The 15267-nt window shown below is 40.5% G+C and overlaps 1 protein-coding gene across 1 annotated transcript; it reads right to left on the reverse strand.

The window, feature by feature from the left end:
- Positions 1 to 4146: 4146 nt before the first annotated feature.
- Positions 4147 to 15153, reverse strand: Tmed7 (transmembrane p24 trafficking protein 7). The gene is made up of 3 exons (XM_021150629.2): positions 14702 to 15153; positions 10756 to 11001; positions 4147 to 6960 (listed from the first exon to the last, which is right to left on the reverse strand). The coding sequence occupies exons 1-3, from the start codon at positions 14891 to 14893 to the stop codon at positions 6724 to 6726; spliced, it is 675 nt and encodes a 224-aa protein (XP_021006288.1). The 5' UTR covers positions 14894 to 15153; the 3' UTR covers positions 4147 to 6723.
- Positions 15154 to 15267: the final 114 nt, after the last annotated feature.

Here is a 15267-nt window from a genome sequence, read left to right on the forward strand (position 1 = left end):
GAAAATAATTGAGGCATGGGTTCAAATAGGGAACAACAATGTAAATAAAACCAGAACTTAAAGGAGATCATAAAAAAAATAATAATAAAATAACCCCCCCCCCCAAAAAAAAAACCCAAAAATCCCAAATAGGCTCAATAAGAGCAAAATCTTGAAAAAAGATCAATAAAATTAATAAAGTACCAGTGGACATGTAAAGAGAGATGAGAAGACACCAACAATTTTGGATATAAGAAGGAGGTATCAATGCAGATGATAGGACATCTATAAAATGTGGAGGATATGAACTCCATTCCAGTAAGTTGTTCAAGAGAAACATGGTCCTCTGTCGGTCTTTACTACTCCTACGTCTCACCAGGGCTGTCAACATGCCAGACTCTTGGCTACTATTTTCTTGAGAAAGTGTTTATGTGAGTGCCCTTGAGATAAGATGTTAATGTTTCCCTCCAGGACAAACAAAAGCTAGCTAGCTTAGTGCCTGCTGTAAGGATGGCTGGTTCCTCTGGCTCACTGCAGGTACAGCATCCCCTGGCTCTTGCATCACTTATAAGGACTTTGTGGGCAAGAGAACCAATGAGAACTCAGGTACTGAGTGATGCTGCTTGCTTTCCCATGAGATAAAGCCCTTTGTCTAAGATCCAAGACGTCTGTATCTTTTGCCAGCATCTGTGAAATAGACTAATTTATTAGTGTATGATTAAAAACAAATGCCACAAGTAAATTTGACTTCTAGTGATAGCACAGTTAAGATCACACAGAAAACTGATCAAAATTGTTCAACAGTCTAGCATCACTACTGTGGGCTGCCAATAAAAATCAGGAAGTATGCTGTTGGAAGTCAAGCTAACCTGGTACGGATATCAATACCTAGTGATAACTGTCAGTTAAAAGGTTATAAACTTAAGAGAAAGAAATGACAACCCAAGGCTATGTGAATCGAGACTCCTTTGTCACAAGGTCAGCATCAGATCAATGTTCCAATTGGCCAAGGACTTAACAGGGAGATTTTGGAAATGGGAGCCACAGATCTCAGTAAATTCCCGTATTTCTACGTGGCAGGAAGGAAGCCTGCACACACACAAGACACTGGAGAACTCTAGGTCTCACAACACTCCTAGCCAAATGTAAGTTTATGTTTATGTAGAAGAGAACTGAGTCCTCCCTCCATCACTGGTTGAATGGAAAGCTACTGCATATGGGAAGATGAAATCTGGACTAATAGAGAGCAAAGGGAGGGGTTAAACAGCCTGAGGTCTGTGAGTTTCTCAGCCCATACACACATCCACCAGAGTAGTTTTCACAAGTCTAAAGTGTTTAAATATAGCCTTTGACCTATTGCCGGCTGACCACTAAGTTATGCTGGCAGAGTAGTGAGCCCTGGAAAGCCAGAAACATTTATAACACACACACACACACACACACACACACGCTCATGAGAGGGTGGGGTGGACCAAATCCAGGGTCAAATTCAAAGCATAAAACTGGTGTGGGGGTGTGGGGGGTGGTAAACAAGACAAACATGCTGTACATGAGGAGCCTAGTATTGTATTTAAGGGAGTGATTCAGACAAAAAAAAAAAAAAAAAAAAAAAGGAAGAGAGAGAGAGAGAAACAGCAGGCAGAAGCCTAGACCTTTTTAAAGAAATTACTACTGAAATCTTAACAACAGCTAAACAGAAGAGAAACTGTTTAAATAGTGTCAAAATAAATTTGACTTTGGAAACAAGATATGTATACCATAAATTCAAATTTTATTATTAGGTAAAATAAAGTTAAAGAAATGTAAAACGTACTTGGAATATACCAACTCAACCGGTTAAAATTCAATAAAGCAGCCAGGCAGCGGTGGCTCACGCTTTTAATTCCAGCACTCGGGAGGCAGAGGCAGGCGGATTTCTGAGTTCGAGGCCAGCCTGGTCTACAAAGTGAGTTCCAGGACAGCCAGGGCTACACAGAGAAACCCTGTCTCAAAACAAAACAAAACAAAAACCAAAAAAAAAAAAAAAAAAAACACCAAAAAAAATTCAATAAAGTTTTTTTTATATATGCCATGCTAAGACTAGCCAGACAACACTGTGTTGACTGTACCAAGGATAAAGGGTATGCCATAATACAGGAGTCAGTCAGTCAGCAGCTCTAAACGTGTTCACATCGAGTAACAGAGCTTCAAAAGAAATGGAGCAAACCTTGATAGAGTGCAAAGAGGACTATACAAGCCACAATTACTACAGAAGGCAGGCACTCTGAGTACTCTTCCTTCAATAATCAAAAAATTAAAAAATAAAAAACAAAGGTAAACTCTCAGCAGGAATGGTGAACGTGACCACTCCGAGCCAGCTTGATCTGGTTATTTATAAAGCATTCTGCCCAACAACCACTACAGGTAATACCAAAATGGACTCTTTTCTGGCCAGAACATGATCCTTCAGAAGGCTAAATAATTCAGTTATTTTATTACCATGGAGTTAAGTTAGGACTTACTAGTATCTCTGAAAAAAAAAGTACAAATAATTAGAAACTGAATTCTATTTCCTTTATATTAACTTCCTGTCACTAGATAGTTTACATTATTACTAATTCCTCGATAGCTTTACCGTTGGCAAGTGTAGAAGGCAGATATGACTCCCCTTTCTGGTCCAGGTAACTTATATCCACTTTATGTTTCTTCCTGACTTACCTGCCTGAAAACTTGTCAACTTTAATTTTTTTTCCACACACACACAAAAAAATCTTTTAATTTTAGTGATGGATTATACAGATTTTTGTTTTCTTGTTAAATAATTTCTGCTTTATATTTAACTTTCCCTCCCTTGGTTTATTTAGTTGGAAACTAAGGTTGGCGAACCTTTTCTTTTTTCCTAAGAGGCATTGAGTGTACACAAGTACAGGCAGGCAAAATTAAAATAAGTAAAGGGAATCAGGCTTAAAATGTCTCTTCACAGCAAAGGACACACTCAAGAGTAGGAAAAGTCAGCCTGTAATTAGGAAGAAAATATCTGCAAGGTATTCACCTGAAAATGGCACCCGCAGTAATTCAATTAATTAATCTTTCCTTCCCTCCAGTCAAACCACCTCCCCAGCACCCTCCAAAAAAAAAAAAAATAGAAATAAATAAATAAGGCTAACAGCAAAAGAGGAGCTTGGTATCATTACTCATCAGAAAAATGCAAATTAGACCATGAGCTCTTATTTGCATACTTACTGGGGGGGGGGGGGGCGGAAATACATATCTATGTTTTCTTCCCAAATTTGTATACTCTAAAATGAAGTCACCTAGATCAAATATTGCTTATATTTTCAACAAAAAAATATGTCTGAGTTTTGTAGTAACAACGGCGGGTATACCCCATACATCCCTGAACAAGCAATGAAACCACTCAGTTATTGGCAGTCAGATACTATGGGTGTCCACTGTGGGAGAAACGGAGTCCAACTCCTTTAGGAGTGAACCTTTGCCCAGTGTGCACACTGTTTCCTCTGTCGCACCTCTGTGAGTCCACTGCTTCAACAGTTCTGGTTTTGGAGGTCAGATCATCTTAATTTTTCAAGTTTTTAGCAGGTAATATGTTGATGACAGACATTCATGCGCTTTCATATCTGTCTCATACTTTAAGAGAGTCAGATTCTATTCATGCCACAATAAAAAACTTTAGAAGCAGAAAACCAAGAGATTAGAACTGGGATGGATAAAAAGATATACAGTAATTATGTATGAGGCACTTTACATAATATGTGTGTTGAGACAAGTGTCTTTCTTAGGTAGCCCCGGCTATCTTGAAACTCACAACAAAGACCAGGCTGGCCTTAAACTAAAGGTCTGCCTGCCTCTAGGTGAGATTAAAGGCGTGTGGCATCACACGTGGCTATAAACAGCAACATTAAATATTATTGCTGTAGTAGGGAATAAAGAGAATGAAATAGAGATCTGCCTGCTTCTGCCTCCCAGTGCTAGAATTAAAGGCATGCACTACCACACCTGGCTACTTTCTATACACCTTGCAATCTCAAAACACTGTCTCCCCATCACACCTGAAACTATTTAAGCTGACATGGCAACACTGACCACCCTAAAACAGTAGGGTGAGCTATATGGTCTTTTAAGGAGTTTAAGAAAGAATTAAATCCTGATAGAAACAAGTGAAGGCAATTTGCTGAATTTTTTTCTTTTTATTTTACATGGAACTGATTGCTGTAATCCTGTGGAACCATCTTTAATTCAGAGAAAATTCTTTTTCAAAGTAAACAAAAATCCTTTGAATTATTTATATATTAATTTGTCTAATTTTTGAAAACAAAAGTCAACAGTCAGCTTTATCCTATTTAAACATAAATTTTACATTTAGAAATTCAAACAAAAAAAATGGATAGTTCAGAGATATAAATGAAACCCTTCAATAAACTGCTTTTCAGTCCACTGTATTTTCAAGGTGATTACTTAGCCCAGAGGAAAAGTTGTGAGCCACAAACTATGTTTTTTAATAGATAAAAGAATGTTTAGATTATTAGCTAAGCAATATTGTAAAACATATCTTTATCCAGTTGAATTTCAGTATAAACTCATGTATCAAGTTGCTTTCCATTATTTATTCTACTTTAAAAATATATACAATTATGATATTCAAATATGTATTGAGTCATGACCAAACAAAAATATTTGGGAAATTCAAACTCCTCAACAACTTATGTAAGAATTACAGAAAAAAGACCAGCTATGAATCGTGTCATAGGAGGAAGAAAAACATCTTACAGCATTTATGTGTGGGTATCTATTTTCTTATATAATCATAGCAGAACAGAACAGATAGCTGTCAAAATTTAGCCAGCTACTGAGAGATGAAGCTGAATTCATACCATTCCTGACACTGGGTAACTGGTGATTTCAAGTTTGACTCAATAGTCTCATTAAAAATGATTTATAGTAATAGTTTACTATCAGGACATTTTGAGAGGCACAGATTAAATGCAGGCATTGTGTATGCCAAACCTAGCAAAATCTATACCTGACTCCATTTAATTACAGTGTAAGTATCCAGAGTCTACTGGCAAGCAGACATCGAACTTTACATACGCCCGTGCTTAGCAATCACATTAACATTGGTGCTTAAAACATTCACGACTAAGTAGACGGAACATTTAAAAAGCCAGAGGACTTCAATACGACAACTCAAACGGTGAGTCTGCAAAGTTTTAAACTTCTCTTCTTAATCTGTTTATCAGCGTCTAAGGAGTAGTGATCTGATCTTCGAGAATCCTCAAAGGTTGAAACATGGTTACTCCTTCACTGTGACATCTGAAATAGTAAGCAAGACAACTTGAATTCATCTTGCTCTTGCATGCAGAAGCATGTGTGCCTGCGCCTGCCCCTGGGCGCATTTTAAGATGGCTTAGTTAACTTCTCGTCAGTAATGGTTAAGTGACTAGAATTGCTAGTCAGTCATTATCCTATGGTGTCATATGTTAAAGTCTCTACAACCGGAGAGGAGACTCATTTATAGCTCGTTACCTGTGGTGAAGAGAGGCATGGCTGAAAAGCAACTGCTGGGTTTTTTAATTTTTAAAAAGGCAGAAAAGCTTTCTTACCTATACAATTTCCCACATTATGTATTCTATTCTGAATACTTGGATCAAAATCTCACTTCAATCAGCTTAATCCACACAAGGTACAAGACACAAACAATACAAACCAATTCTAAACATCTTTACACAGGATTGTAAACATGCACAGCATTGTAAATGTTTAATTGTAGAGCTGTTAATTAGACTGCAGAAACAAGACAAAATGGAGAGAGATGAAAATGAACGCAGTGCATTACACCGTGAGGATAAGACATATGGCACTTTATGTGACACGAGCTCAGAACTGCTGGCCTATGCTGGCAATGGCTCAACCAAGAACAAGTTCACCAGAATGCTCACACGACTCGGGTCCTCTCTTCTTTATCAAAGCCCAGGAATGCAGTGACAGAGAACTCACTAAAAATGTCCCTATTTCAAATTTACCACACCATAGTGTCTCATAGTATTCTTTATCCTAACAGTTACAACAGTCTGATTTTTAAGTCTATTATGCCATTTTCTATGTGGTTGTAACATTTTTAAACAAATAACATAGCTAGTTATAAATCATAGAATGGAGGAAAAAAAAACCCAAAAAACTGTACATTTTCAAACTAGCATGAAATAAATTATATCATGATATAGCAATGAAAATTGTGTCACTATTAACTAAAAGTTCTATGGTAGATTCTTTCCCCTGTAAAATTAAGCAGTGCAGAATAGGGCTTGGCTACAGTTAATCACATTTGGTTTTCTTAAAAACACAACTTTATTCACTATAAACAATTAAAAGGCAGTTTTCTTCCTCTGTAATACACACAGACAATAAATCTAAGTTTCTTTTTAAAGTGTCAGCTACCTATTAAGAAAAGGACTTTTGAATGGCTAAAAGGAATCTGAATACAAAGGTTAGTGTAGGAAGAGTACATATAAACCAAGAAAAAGTAGATCATTGGTGTTAGAGATTTCATATGAATAGCTGCATTAAGGTCCAAAACTTTCCACCTTTACAAATAAAAAAGGTGTCCTCTCCCCATGGGGATATGCACTGTACCTCTTTCCCAACAAGTATGAGTAGGGTTTTAGAATGCTGCCAATGTTAAGTTCTTCAGTACCTAAAACTGAGGAGAGTAACGTTATGGTGGCAATGGCGCATCTCGAAGCGTAGTTAGGATCCGACGCGGGTTGTGGTGGTTCTTTTATCTGAGAAAAAGCTCTTCAGAAGAAACACCTGCCCTACGCTAACCACCAGAAGGATGAGGGCTTCCCCCACCGACCAATAGGCCACTCTTGTATTCAGATCCTCTGCTCGGCTTCGGCCTTGAGCTTCCCGGAGCCGGAAATGTGTCTGATAGTCAATGACGGACTTGAGAGCTTCATGAATGGAAACGCAGGCGGATTCCATCTAAAGAGAAGAGTGTCCAGTTAGTTTAACACTGCTCTGTCTGTAGCTGGCACACTCTCCTGTTTTTACCTGTTTCTCACTGCTTTACCGCTGCTGGGGAGAACTGGCATTCAGTTTACCCATAGCAGTCGCCCTGGTAACGAAGCTCTTCTACTCAGAACCCTGGGACGACTTCTGACATAGGTGTGTGTTTTCCCCAAACCAGGATGCCACAGCTATGGCACAATGAAGGCGGTAGATGGGACACAAAACTAACAAAAGTGAACATTCGTATTAGTGTAACTACTAAAATTCAAAATTCTTATAACTAAAAGAATACAATAGAGGGTAAGTTCACCAATAATGGGAGCACGGGTCAAAGCCAACATACCAGCTAATCAAAGCTTTCTGAAACTTTAAAAAAAAGGGGGGGGGGAATATTATCAAAATCTTCAGCTAATTTTTGAATCTGAAAGCAGTATGAGAAGGTCCTTTATCCTTCAACTTTTTATCTGTAGGTACGCATGAGTGTCTGGCATGCACACATGTGCACCATGTACCCGCCTGGTGCCACGAGTCCAGAAGAGGGTACTGGACCCCCTGGAACTGAAGTTACAGAGAGTTGTGAGCCAGTCGGTGGGTGCTGGGAACCACACTGGGTCTTCTGAAGAGCAGCAAGTGCTCATGAGCACTAAACCATCTCTCTAGCATCAGAGTAACCTGAAGTGCAGCCAACCCCTATTCTGCACTGCTTAATTTTATGGGGGAAAAGAATCTACCATAGAACTTTTAGTTAATAATGATACAATTTTCATTGATTTCAATAACTTTCTAAAGTTATCTCTTCACTAAGTCTCTGTTGTGCCAGTAACTAAACCAATACCCCTGTTCCCAGTGCATTCAAGTTTCAGTATCATTGTTAACAGGCTTGAGGCTCCACATTGTTGACATTTTACTTTTTGGTATGACTGTTATAATCTGATTTAAAATGATTATACTTTTCTTTATATACAGCAGGGTTTGATGTTCTGCTGTTGAAAACCAAACCCTGGTGATAAAATACAGGATCCATTACTATTTTATTTCACAAATCATGCAGGGAAAACGTAGAAGACAAATCTACTGTGTCTTACTTTTAATTAAGGCATCCAGACATTAGGAAATAACCTGTTTATTGAAACTTTACAGCCAGGTATGCACACGCGTAATTTGAGTGCCGGGAAGTTTTGCTAAGGATCCAGGCTCAAGTACATCAGTCTGGACGACTCGGTGAGTTACAGGCTAGCCTGGACTACACAAGACCTTCTGACAGGCAAGATAAGCAGTCAGTGCGTAAGAACCACTCGGATTATGTCAAGGACCATGAGTTAACAATTGGTGCCCTAGAGAAAATTACTGAAATTAAGTTAAATTTATCCCTATTTCTATCATTTTTGAAATGTAGGTTTATTTTTAAACCCTTAAAGTGAAATGTTCTTATACACTCAAAGAACAAAACAGCGAGTCCCATATCAAAACTTATTAATGCATGGCTGATTGTACTGGTGGTTTTGTGTCAGCTTGACACAAGCTGAAGTCACCACAGAGAAAGGAACCTCCCTTGAGGAAATGCCTCCATGAGATCCAGCTGTAAGGCATTTTCTCAATTAGTGATCAAGAGGGGGGAGGGCCCATTGCCCTCCTGGTGCCATTCCTGGGCTCGTAGTCCTGGGTTCTATAAGAAAGCAAGCTGAGCAAGCCAGGGGAAGTAAGCCAGTAAGTAACATCCCTCCATGGCCTCTGCATCAGCTCCTGCTTGAGTTCCAGTCCTGACTTCCTTTGGTGAAAGGTGGAAGTGTAAGCTGAATAAACCCTCTTCCTCCCCAACTTGCTTCTTGGTCATGATGCTTTGTGCAGGAATAGAAACCCTGACTAAGACGCTGATCTTGTGTCATCTTTAGTTCTACTTTCCTAATGATTTAGAACAAATTTTTTTTTAAGATTTTTTTTTTTAATTTCCTTATGTGTATGAGTTTTTTCTGCATGTATTAATACCCACCACAGTGCTTTTTGACCCAAGGCCAACGTTTTTCTATTCAGATGTACTTTAAGTAGATACATGGCCCTCAAACACTTCAGAGATCTGCAGAATATGGCATTTAAGGTGTTTTAGTAATAAAGGCTTTTCTGACAGAACCCACTTCAAAGAAGATAATAGGCACTGAAGAACCTCTACCTGGAGCTTGCTTCATCTGAGGCAATGATGGCTACTGGGTAAGCAACTGCCCTTACCTTGACTGCTGACAACACGCTGTCCAAACTGTGGACAAGCAGGACACTGGGAGTCACTTGTCCAACTTTGCAGAGACAAGGGAGGACAGTCTTTCAAAATTCCTGCATCACAGATAGGTCTGTCAGATATTCTGGGCCTGTTGGCTGAAGATCAGCTATCCCACCAATAGAGAGGAACCTTGGATGACTGAGCAGGGAGCCAGCAGTCTGTCATTTCTATAGTTTTGGAAGCTGCTTGCTCTGTACTTCCTGTTTATTCAGGTGATTATTCTTTTCAGGTCTCGGATGGGGCTGAAGACTGGTTAACTACTGTCTTAACAGTTTTCCTTATTAGAGACTAAAGGCATAAAAGCTTAAGTTGTTTAGGATCTAAGAAAATGTTTTAAGATCTGAAAAGATGTTTTTAGGTTGATAAATGCAAGTTATAAGAACGAAGTCATTTAGGTGCAGAACTTTAGACTCACCAAGATAGGATAGATAGGAGAGTACTTCTCCACAGTTGTCGAATACAAAACGACTGGACATTGTAAATATAACTGTTACCTGATGGTTCTCATAATTGTTCTTATTGCATATAGTTGATTGATGTTAGAGAAAAAGCCATTTTTCGCACTAAAAGGGGGAAGTGTAGTGAGAATTTTGGTTTCTTTACAAATCCAGTTCTATTATGTAAGTAGTTTTTGTTTTCATCCGCGGTGTGGGATATGGGGCTGCATTAGTTTGTCCACGGTCACTGATCGTCTGGTGCTCTAGGAGGAGTGTGATTTTTGCCACCTGCAGATGTTTTACATCTGGAATTCTGGAGACTCTTAGGAGGTATAATCATGAGAGCCCTAAGAGGGCCTAGAGTGTCTGCTGCTTTGTAATTGCTGTTTGCTGACTATTTACATTAGACTTGCTCCAGGGAACTCGACACCCTAATCATCAGGAAGTAGTCTAATGAGATCTGTGTCCCCTCTCCCCTCCAACCTTCTTTTTCTCCTACCTTGTGTCAGGGGGTTAGAAGAAATTAGGGCGGAATAAGGGTTGGAAAGGTGGTAGAAATAAGAACCTAATAAAATAGCCAAAAAAGTACAGCTCCAGACCACGCCTACAGAAGGGGTGATGTCGTTGGGGAAAGGCTTTGAAAGGCTTCTCTCTTTGCTGTGTGAAGATGAGCAGCTGGCTTTAATGAGCAGTCTTGGCCATGGCTGTTCTGCTTCTCCATAGGCTAATTGACCAGAGCCTGAACCTCCGAAACCACTAACCAAAATAAACCTTTCCTCCTGCTAAGCTGATCATCTTTAGGTCTCTGTCACAGCAATGAAAAGCTAGCTGTGACTTCCAACCTATGACAATGTTTCTTCCTTTCTTTTACATAGAGGACGTTCATAACCTATCTTAACACCAGGTTCCATCACAAGTCTCAAGTTCTCTTCAAATGCCTCACCTGCTGAATTTAGATTTTAGCATAAAAATTCAACATCATCTAGGAGTGACTATCCAGCATTAGATTATGTGCCCCTCCTTCCTTTAACCAGTGCTCTTCTGCTCTTTCTTATTTACCTGGGTAAGGGCACTGACTCGGTTCTCACTGGGAAACAAAGGTGGGTCTTCTCCAACTTGGAAATCGAAATACACTGTTTTGTGTGTGAAAGTAGAAAACTCATTGCTGAAGCAAAACTTGTACGTCCCATTTCTGGAGGCTGTGAAGGTGAAACTGTCATACTGTTTCTTCATCTCCTTGTACAACACTTTGCCATCAGGATCCTCCAATCGACAATCCACATCGTAGTGACCACCAGTAATCACCTGTGAGACATTTACAGAGACATCACTATAGCTAACACACATAAAAATTCAACCCGATTCCTGCTAAAACAACAATAAAGCTATAAGCAGAAGAATAAAGCTATATGCAGAAGTCTTCCCATCACAATTTCACGGATCCCGATTTTCACCATTGGATGAAACACACATAAAGATTTCTGTTCAACTAAAGCTTTACAAGAAGTGAAGAGGTTCTCTCCTAACAGGAGAGAAAACGTAACTCTACTGACCGTTCAGATCACTGTGCTTCTTGATATAGCTCTTAGCCTTAACCTAGAACTTAGGTTAAAAAGAAGATGGGGAGAGACAATAGTTTTGGTAATCCCTAACTCCGTCAGTGGACGGTACAGGCTTTAAGTAACTTCGTTGACATAGTATTGACATTGTACATCAATAAAACAAAGACGTCAAAGTTCAGACTTCAAAGAAATTTCTATGATTTCATTGAGATGATGACTAATGGAATTACGTTACAAGATCATTTCAATAATTATATGAGGTATAATTTTGCACTTAGAGAGCTATATTATGCACATATGAGTATATACCTGTACTAAGTACAAGCATGAATGAATGAATGAATGAATGAATGCTTACTTTGGATTAAGACTAGGGCCTTACACATGTGATGTAAACATTATGCCTCTGTTTTTAGTTACTTTTGTTTTTTGGACAAGATCTTGTTAAACTGACCAGAAGGACTATAAACTTGTTTTGGTTGTTAGCCTTTAGCTGGCCAGCCCAGTTTTTTTGTTTCTTTGGAGACAGGGTTTCTCTGTGTTACCTTGGCCATCCTATCACTTTATCTGTAGACCAGGCTAGCCTTGAAATCATGAGATCTGCCTGCCTCTGCCTCCTTAGTGCTAGAACTATATATGGGCCAGCTATAAACTTGTAATCCATCACCTCAGCTCCAAAGGAGCTGGACAACACGTGTGCCAGCACACATAGCCAGATAACAAGGGTTGAGGCTACAACTTAAAAAGCATTTTATAAACTGGGCACTGATCCCACTCTCTAAAAGTAAATACCCTTTCTTCCAAGAGCAAAATGACTATATTCAAATTATTTCTATTTATACATGACCACAGTTCTTTGAATAAAACAACCCAAAAAAACCCAGAATCAATTACCAGCCACATTGGTTCCACCAAACTTTAAAACCAATCTTATTTTGGTCAATAATATCTCTTCTAAATTTGTCTGGTTACCTAGGACTGGGTACCATCAAACTCAGCTTTCATCACCGGCCCACATGATCACAGCCCTTTCTTGATCTCCTAGGTCTTCCACTACGAATCCATTATATACCACTGTCCCAAATGCCTACAGGCTCTCAAGCCTAATCTCTCCTAATCTGGAGACTCCCAACCTGGTAGCAGGGCTGTGTTGTCCTGAGCACATTAGCACATTTAGCAGTAAAATTTCCCGAAATCTTAGTGTATTAGATGGCAACCTGCGATTTCTCCTGGGGGGTGGGGCGGTGAGGGGTCCTATCTTTTTTTTTCATCCTTCAGCTTAAAAAAAAAAAAAAAAAAACACTTAAAATCTCTTGAAAACTCACTATAACTTATCAAAAGTCCAGACAGCATTCCCTCATATCACCCCAAGCCTCAGCGAGGTCCTGCTCATTATTGTCGCAGCTCTGTATCAGTAAGCTTCAGACTTCAGATGCTCACTACCTTACATCTGTTTTTCAATGGGTTTCAACAGAACTTGCTTGCCAAAGAATCACAGGATCTAAAATTGCGATGCTTGTAAATCTAGATTATTACAAGAAAATGTAAATACAAAACAACATTGCCAAAGGCTCTCTCACAGCCAGAGATCTGAGGAGCTCAGGGCTGGGCCTTTGCTCTCCCCTTTTGAGGTCTGGGCCAGATGTACTTCCTCTCAGATCTGGACCATGGCAACCAGAGCTGAGGGTTTTTAGGTTGTCTTCTGGTCATACAGGCATAAGTAACTAAACTAAGCAGAGGTCTGGGGCAGGAATTGGGCTGTGGGAGCTCAAAGAGACCAAGCACAAATCTTGCTTTTACAGGAAACAAACAAAAAGACCAACTAGTCCAAAACCACCTTCTACAACTGGCACGTTCCACAGTCACAAAGCAAAACTATTCTTACTTCAGTGTCACCTGCTTAAACTTTAGCATGAGAGCTCAAGCTAATGTCAGGCCTGTTGGGACTCTCACAAACTTACCTGTCTAGTGTGCCCTTTCCTCCTCTGCCATACTGCAGAACAAACCTTAGCTATCCTTCCGTGTGCAGCTCAAGGATCAGCTACACCACTAAATTTCCCGATGATCCTCCTGTCCCGGCCAGCATTCTGCCTGTGTGAACTTCTAGCCCTGCACCATGTCTGCTCTAGGCCTTAAGGAGGCAGTACAATATGGAGCTCATCTTGAGACTATCAGTCTATGACTTCTTTTTTTTTTTTTTTTTTTTTTTTTTTCGAGACAGGGTTTCTCTGTATAGCCCTGGCTGTCCTGTATGACTTCTAAGTTTGGGTCTAAGTCCGGCTTGGATTCTGCTTCACTAATCAAAAGGAATAAAAACACTTCTCTATCTCATCAGTTTTCTTGATAATTAACTAACATATCTGAAACATTTGGCATACTGTATATATAACAAAGTTTTTAAACTTCTTATATAGCACCAAGTATTGCAGATACAGACATAAAAACTCAACGAGTGTATATTAAGTTTAAATAAAGGATACTCTGGTTACAGTTTATAATTCCTTTGTAATTATATATATTGGGAATTGATACACATATATCCTTAATTCTCTTTTGATCTTTAGACTTCTCTCCCTCCCTCATCATACACAAATTATTATCAAGCCTTTTTGTTTTTACCTTTCGCTTTTCTCCTTCCCCACTAATACTAACCTAGTCTAAGCTATTGTCACTTCTAGTAAAAAATGATTTTTATTATTTTCAATTATGTTTATGGGTTTGTCGGGGGGGGCGACGACGACGACGACGACATGTGCATATGAGTGCAGGCCTTTGAAGAGGCCAGAGGTGTTAGAGCTCCCTGTAGCTCCTTACAGGTGACCTAGTACTCGAGTTGCTGGAAATGTTAAATGAGCCAATTAACAAAAACAGAACAAATCAAATCAAAACAAAACTGAACAAAAACCTGGTAGATTGCTTCAGGCTCCTGATGAATACATTGTATTTTTACATTGTCCCAAAACTACAAAGGGGCCTCTGGTTTATCAGTTTTTTTTTTTTTTTTACAACACTTGACAGACCGACCGTCTTTTTTTTTTTTTTTTTTTAAATCCTCTTAACAGAGCGCTTCCAATCATCTCTGCAGTAAGGAAATTGTCCTGGTGTTATATACAAAACCAAAAGTCCTAAACCCAATCCAACCCAACCCTCCCAAAGACCGGAAAACGAAAAGATCATGTGTGCTGTCAAATCCGATTAAACTGGAGCTGTGGGTTACAGGAGTAGGGAGCGGATACTGGGCATCTGTGCCCTGGAACAGCTTTTTAAAAAGAATTTAATTTATTTAATACCGCTTCAATTCTATGAGTGGCACTGGGGAATGCTACAGCCACAAGGAAGCATTTCTGGAATTCACAAACAGTTCTTTCTCTGAGCTCGGAAAAGAAAAGCCAAAACGTCCCGCATAGGCTACCGAGGTGACTCTTGGCCAGGGACCGTAGTACCTGGAACTCCAGGGTGCACTTAGTGCCCTGAGTGATGTCCTCGTAGAAGCACTGCTTGGCATTATCAGGCAGCTCGAAGGTGATCTCGGAGCCGCCGCTCGGAGCCGGCAGGAGCAGCAGTAGAGCAAGCAGCCTGCAACCCCAACGGCCCGCGGCGGCCGCCCAGCGCGGCGCCGACCCCGGCCGCGGCATCCTGGCAGCGCGGCGGCCTCAACGGAGCTGCGGGGGCCTCAACGCGCGCGGCAGGGCCCAGCCCCTCCCGGCTCGCGAGCCTCGGTGAAGCGGTGCGGCGAGGCGAACAGCGACCGCGGGCTTCCGGAGAGATACGCACGGAGCTGCGGGCGCCGCTCCGGGAAGACCCGAGGGGCAGTGGGCAGGGAGACCCGGCAAAGCGGCGGAGGAAGAGGCCTCGCTGACCGGAAGTACAGCGAGCACCTACGCGGAAGGGGCGGGACCGGGACGGGCTCTAGTGACCCGGATGTGGTATCCGGGGGGCGGGCGGGGGGTGGGAAGGCGAGGCGTTGCAGTGAGGACGTGGAAGCTCGTGAGGCCTCCGCGGTGCGTGG

The sequence above is a fragment of the Mus caroli genome, unplaced genomic scaffold (genome assembly GCF_978045245.1).
Source record: "Mus caroli unplaced genomic scaffold, Mus_caroli_1 scaffold_19, whole genome shotgun sequence".
Taxonomy (NCBI): Eukaryota; Metazoa; Chordata; class Mammalia; order Rodentia; family Muridae; genus Mus; species Mus caroli.

What these genes read in the sequence shown, in the direction of transcription:
- Tmed7 (XM_021150629.2), bottom strand. Translation starts at nt 14,893, where the DNA reads ATGCCGCGGCCGGGGTCGGCGCCGCGCTGGGCGGCCGCCGCGGGCCGT. An exon ending in AGTGCACCCTGGAGTTCCAG is followed by an intron (nt 11,002 to 14,701) that starts GTACTACGGTCC and finishes AATGTCTCACAG; the next exon opens with GTGATTACTGGTGGTCACTA. An exon ending in GAGTCAGTGCCCTTACCCAG is followed by an intron (nt 6,961 to 10,755) that starts GTAAATAAGAAA and finishes TCTTCTCTTTAG; the next exon opens with ATGGAATCCGCCTGCGTTTC.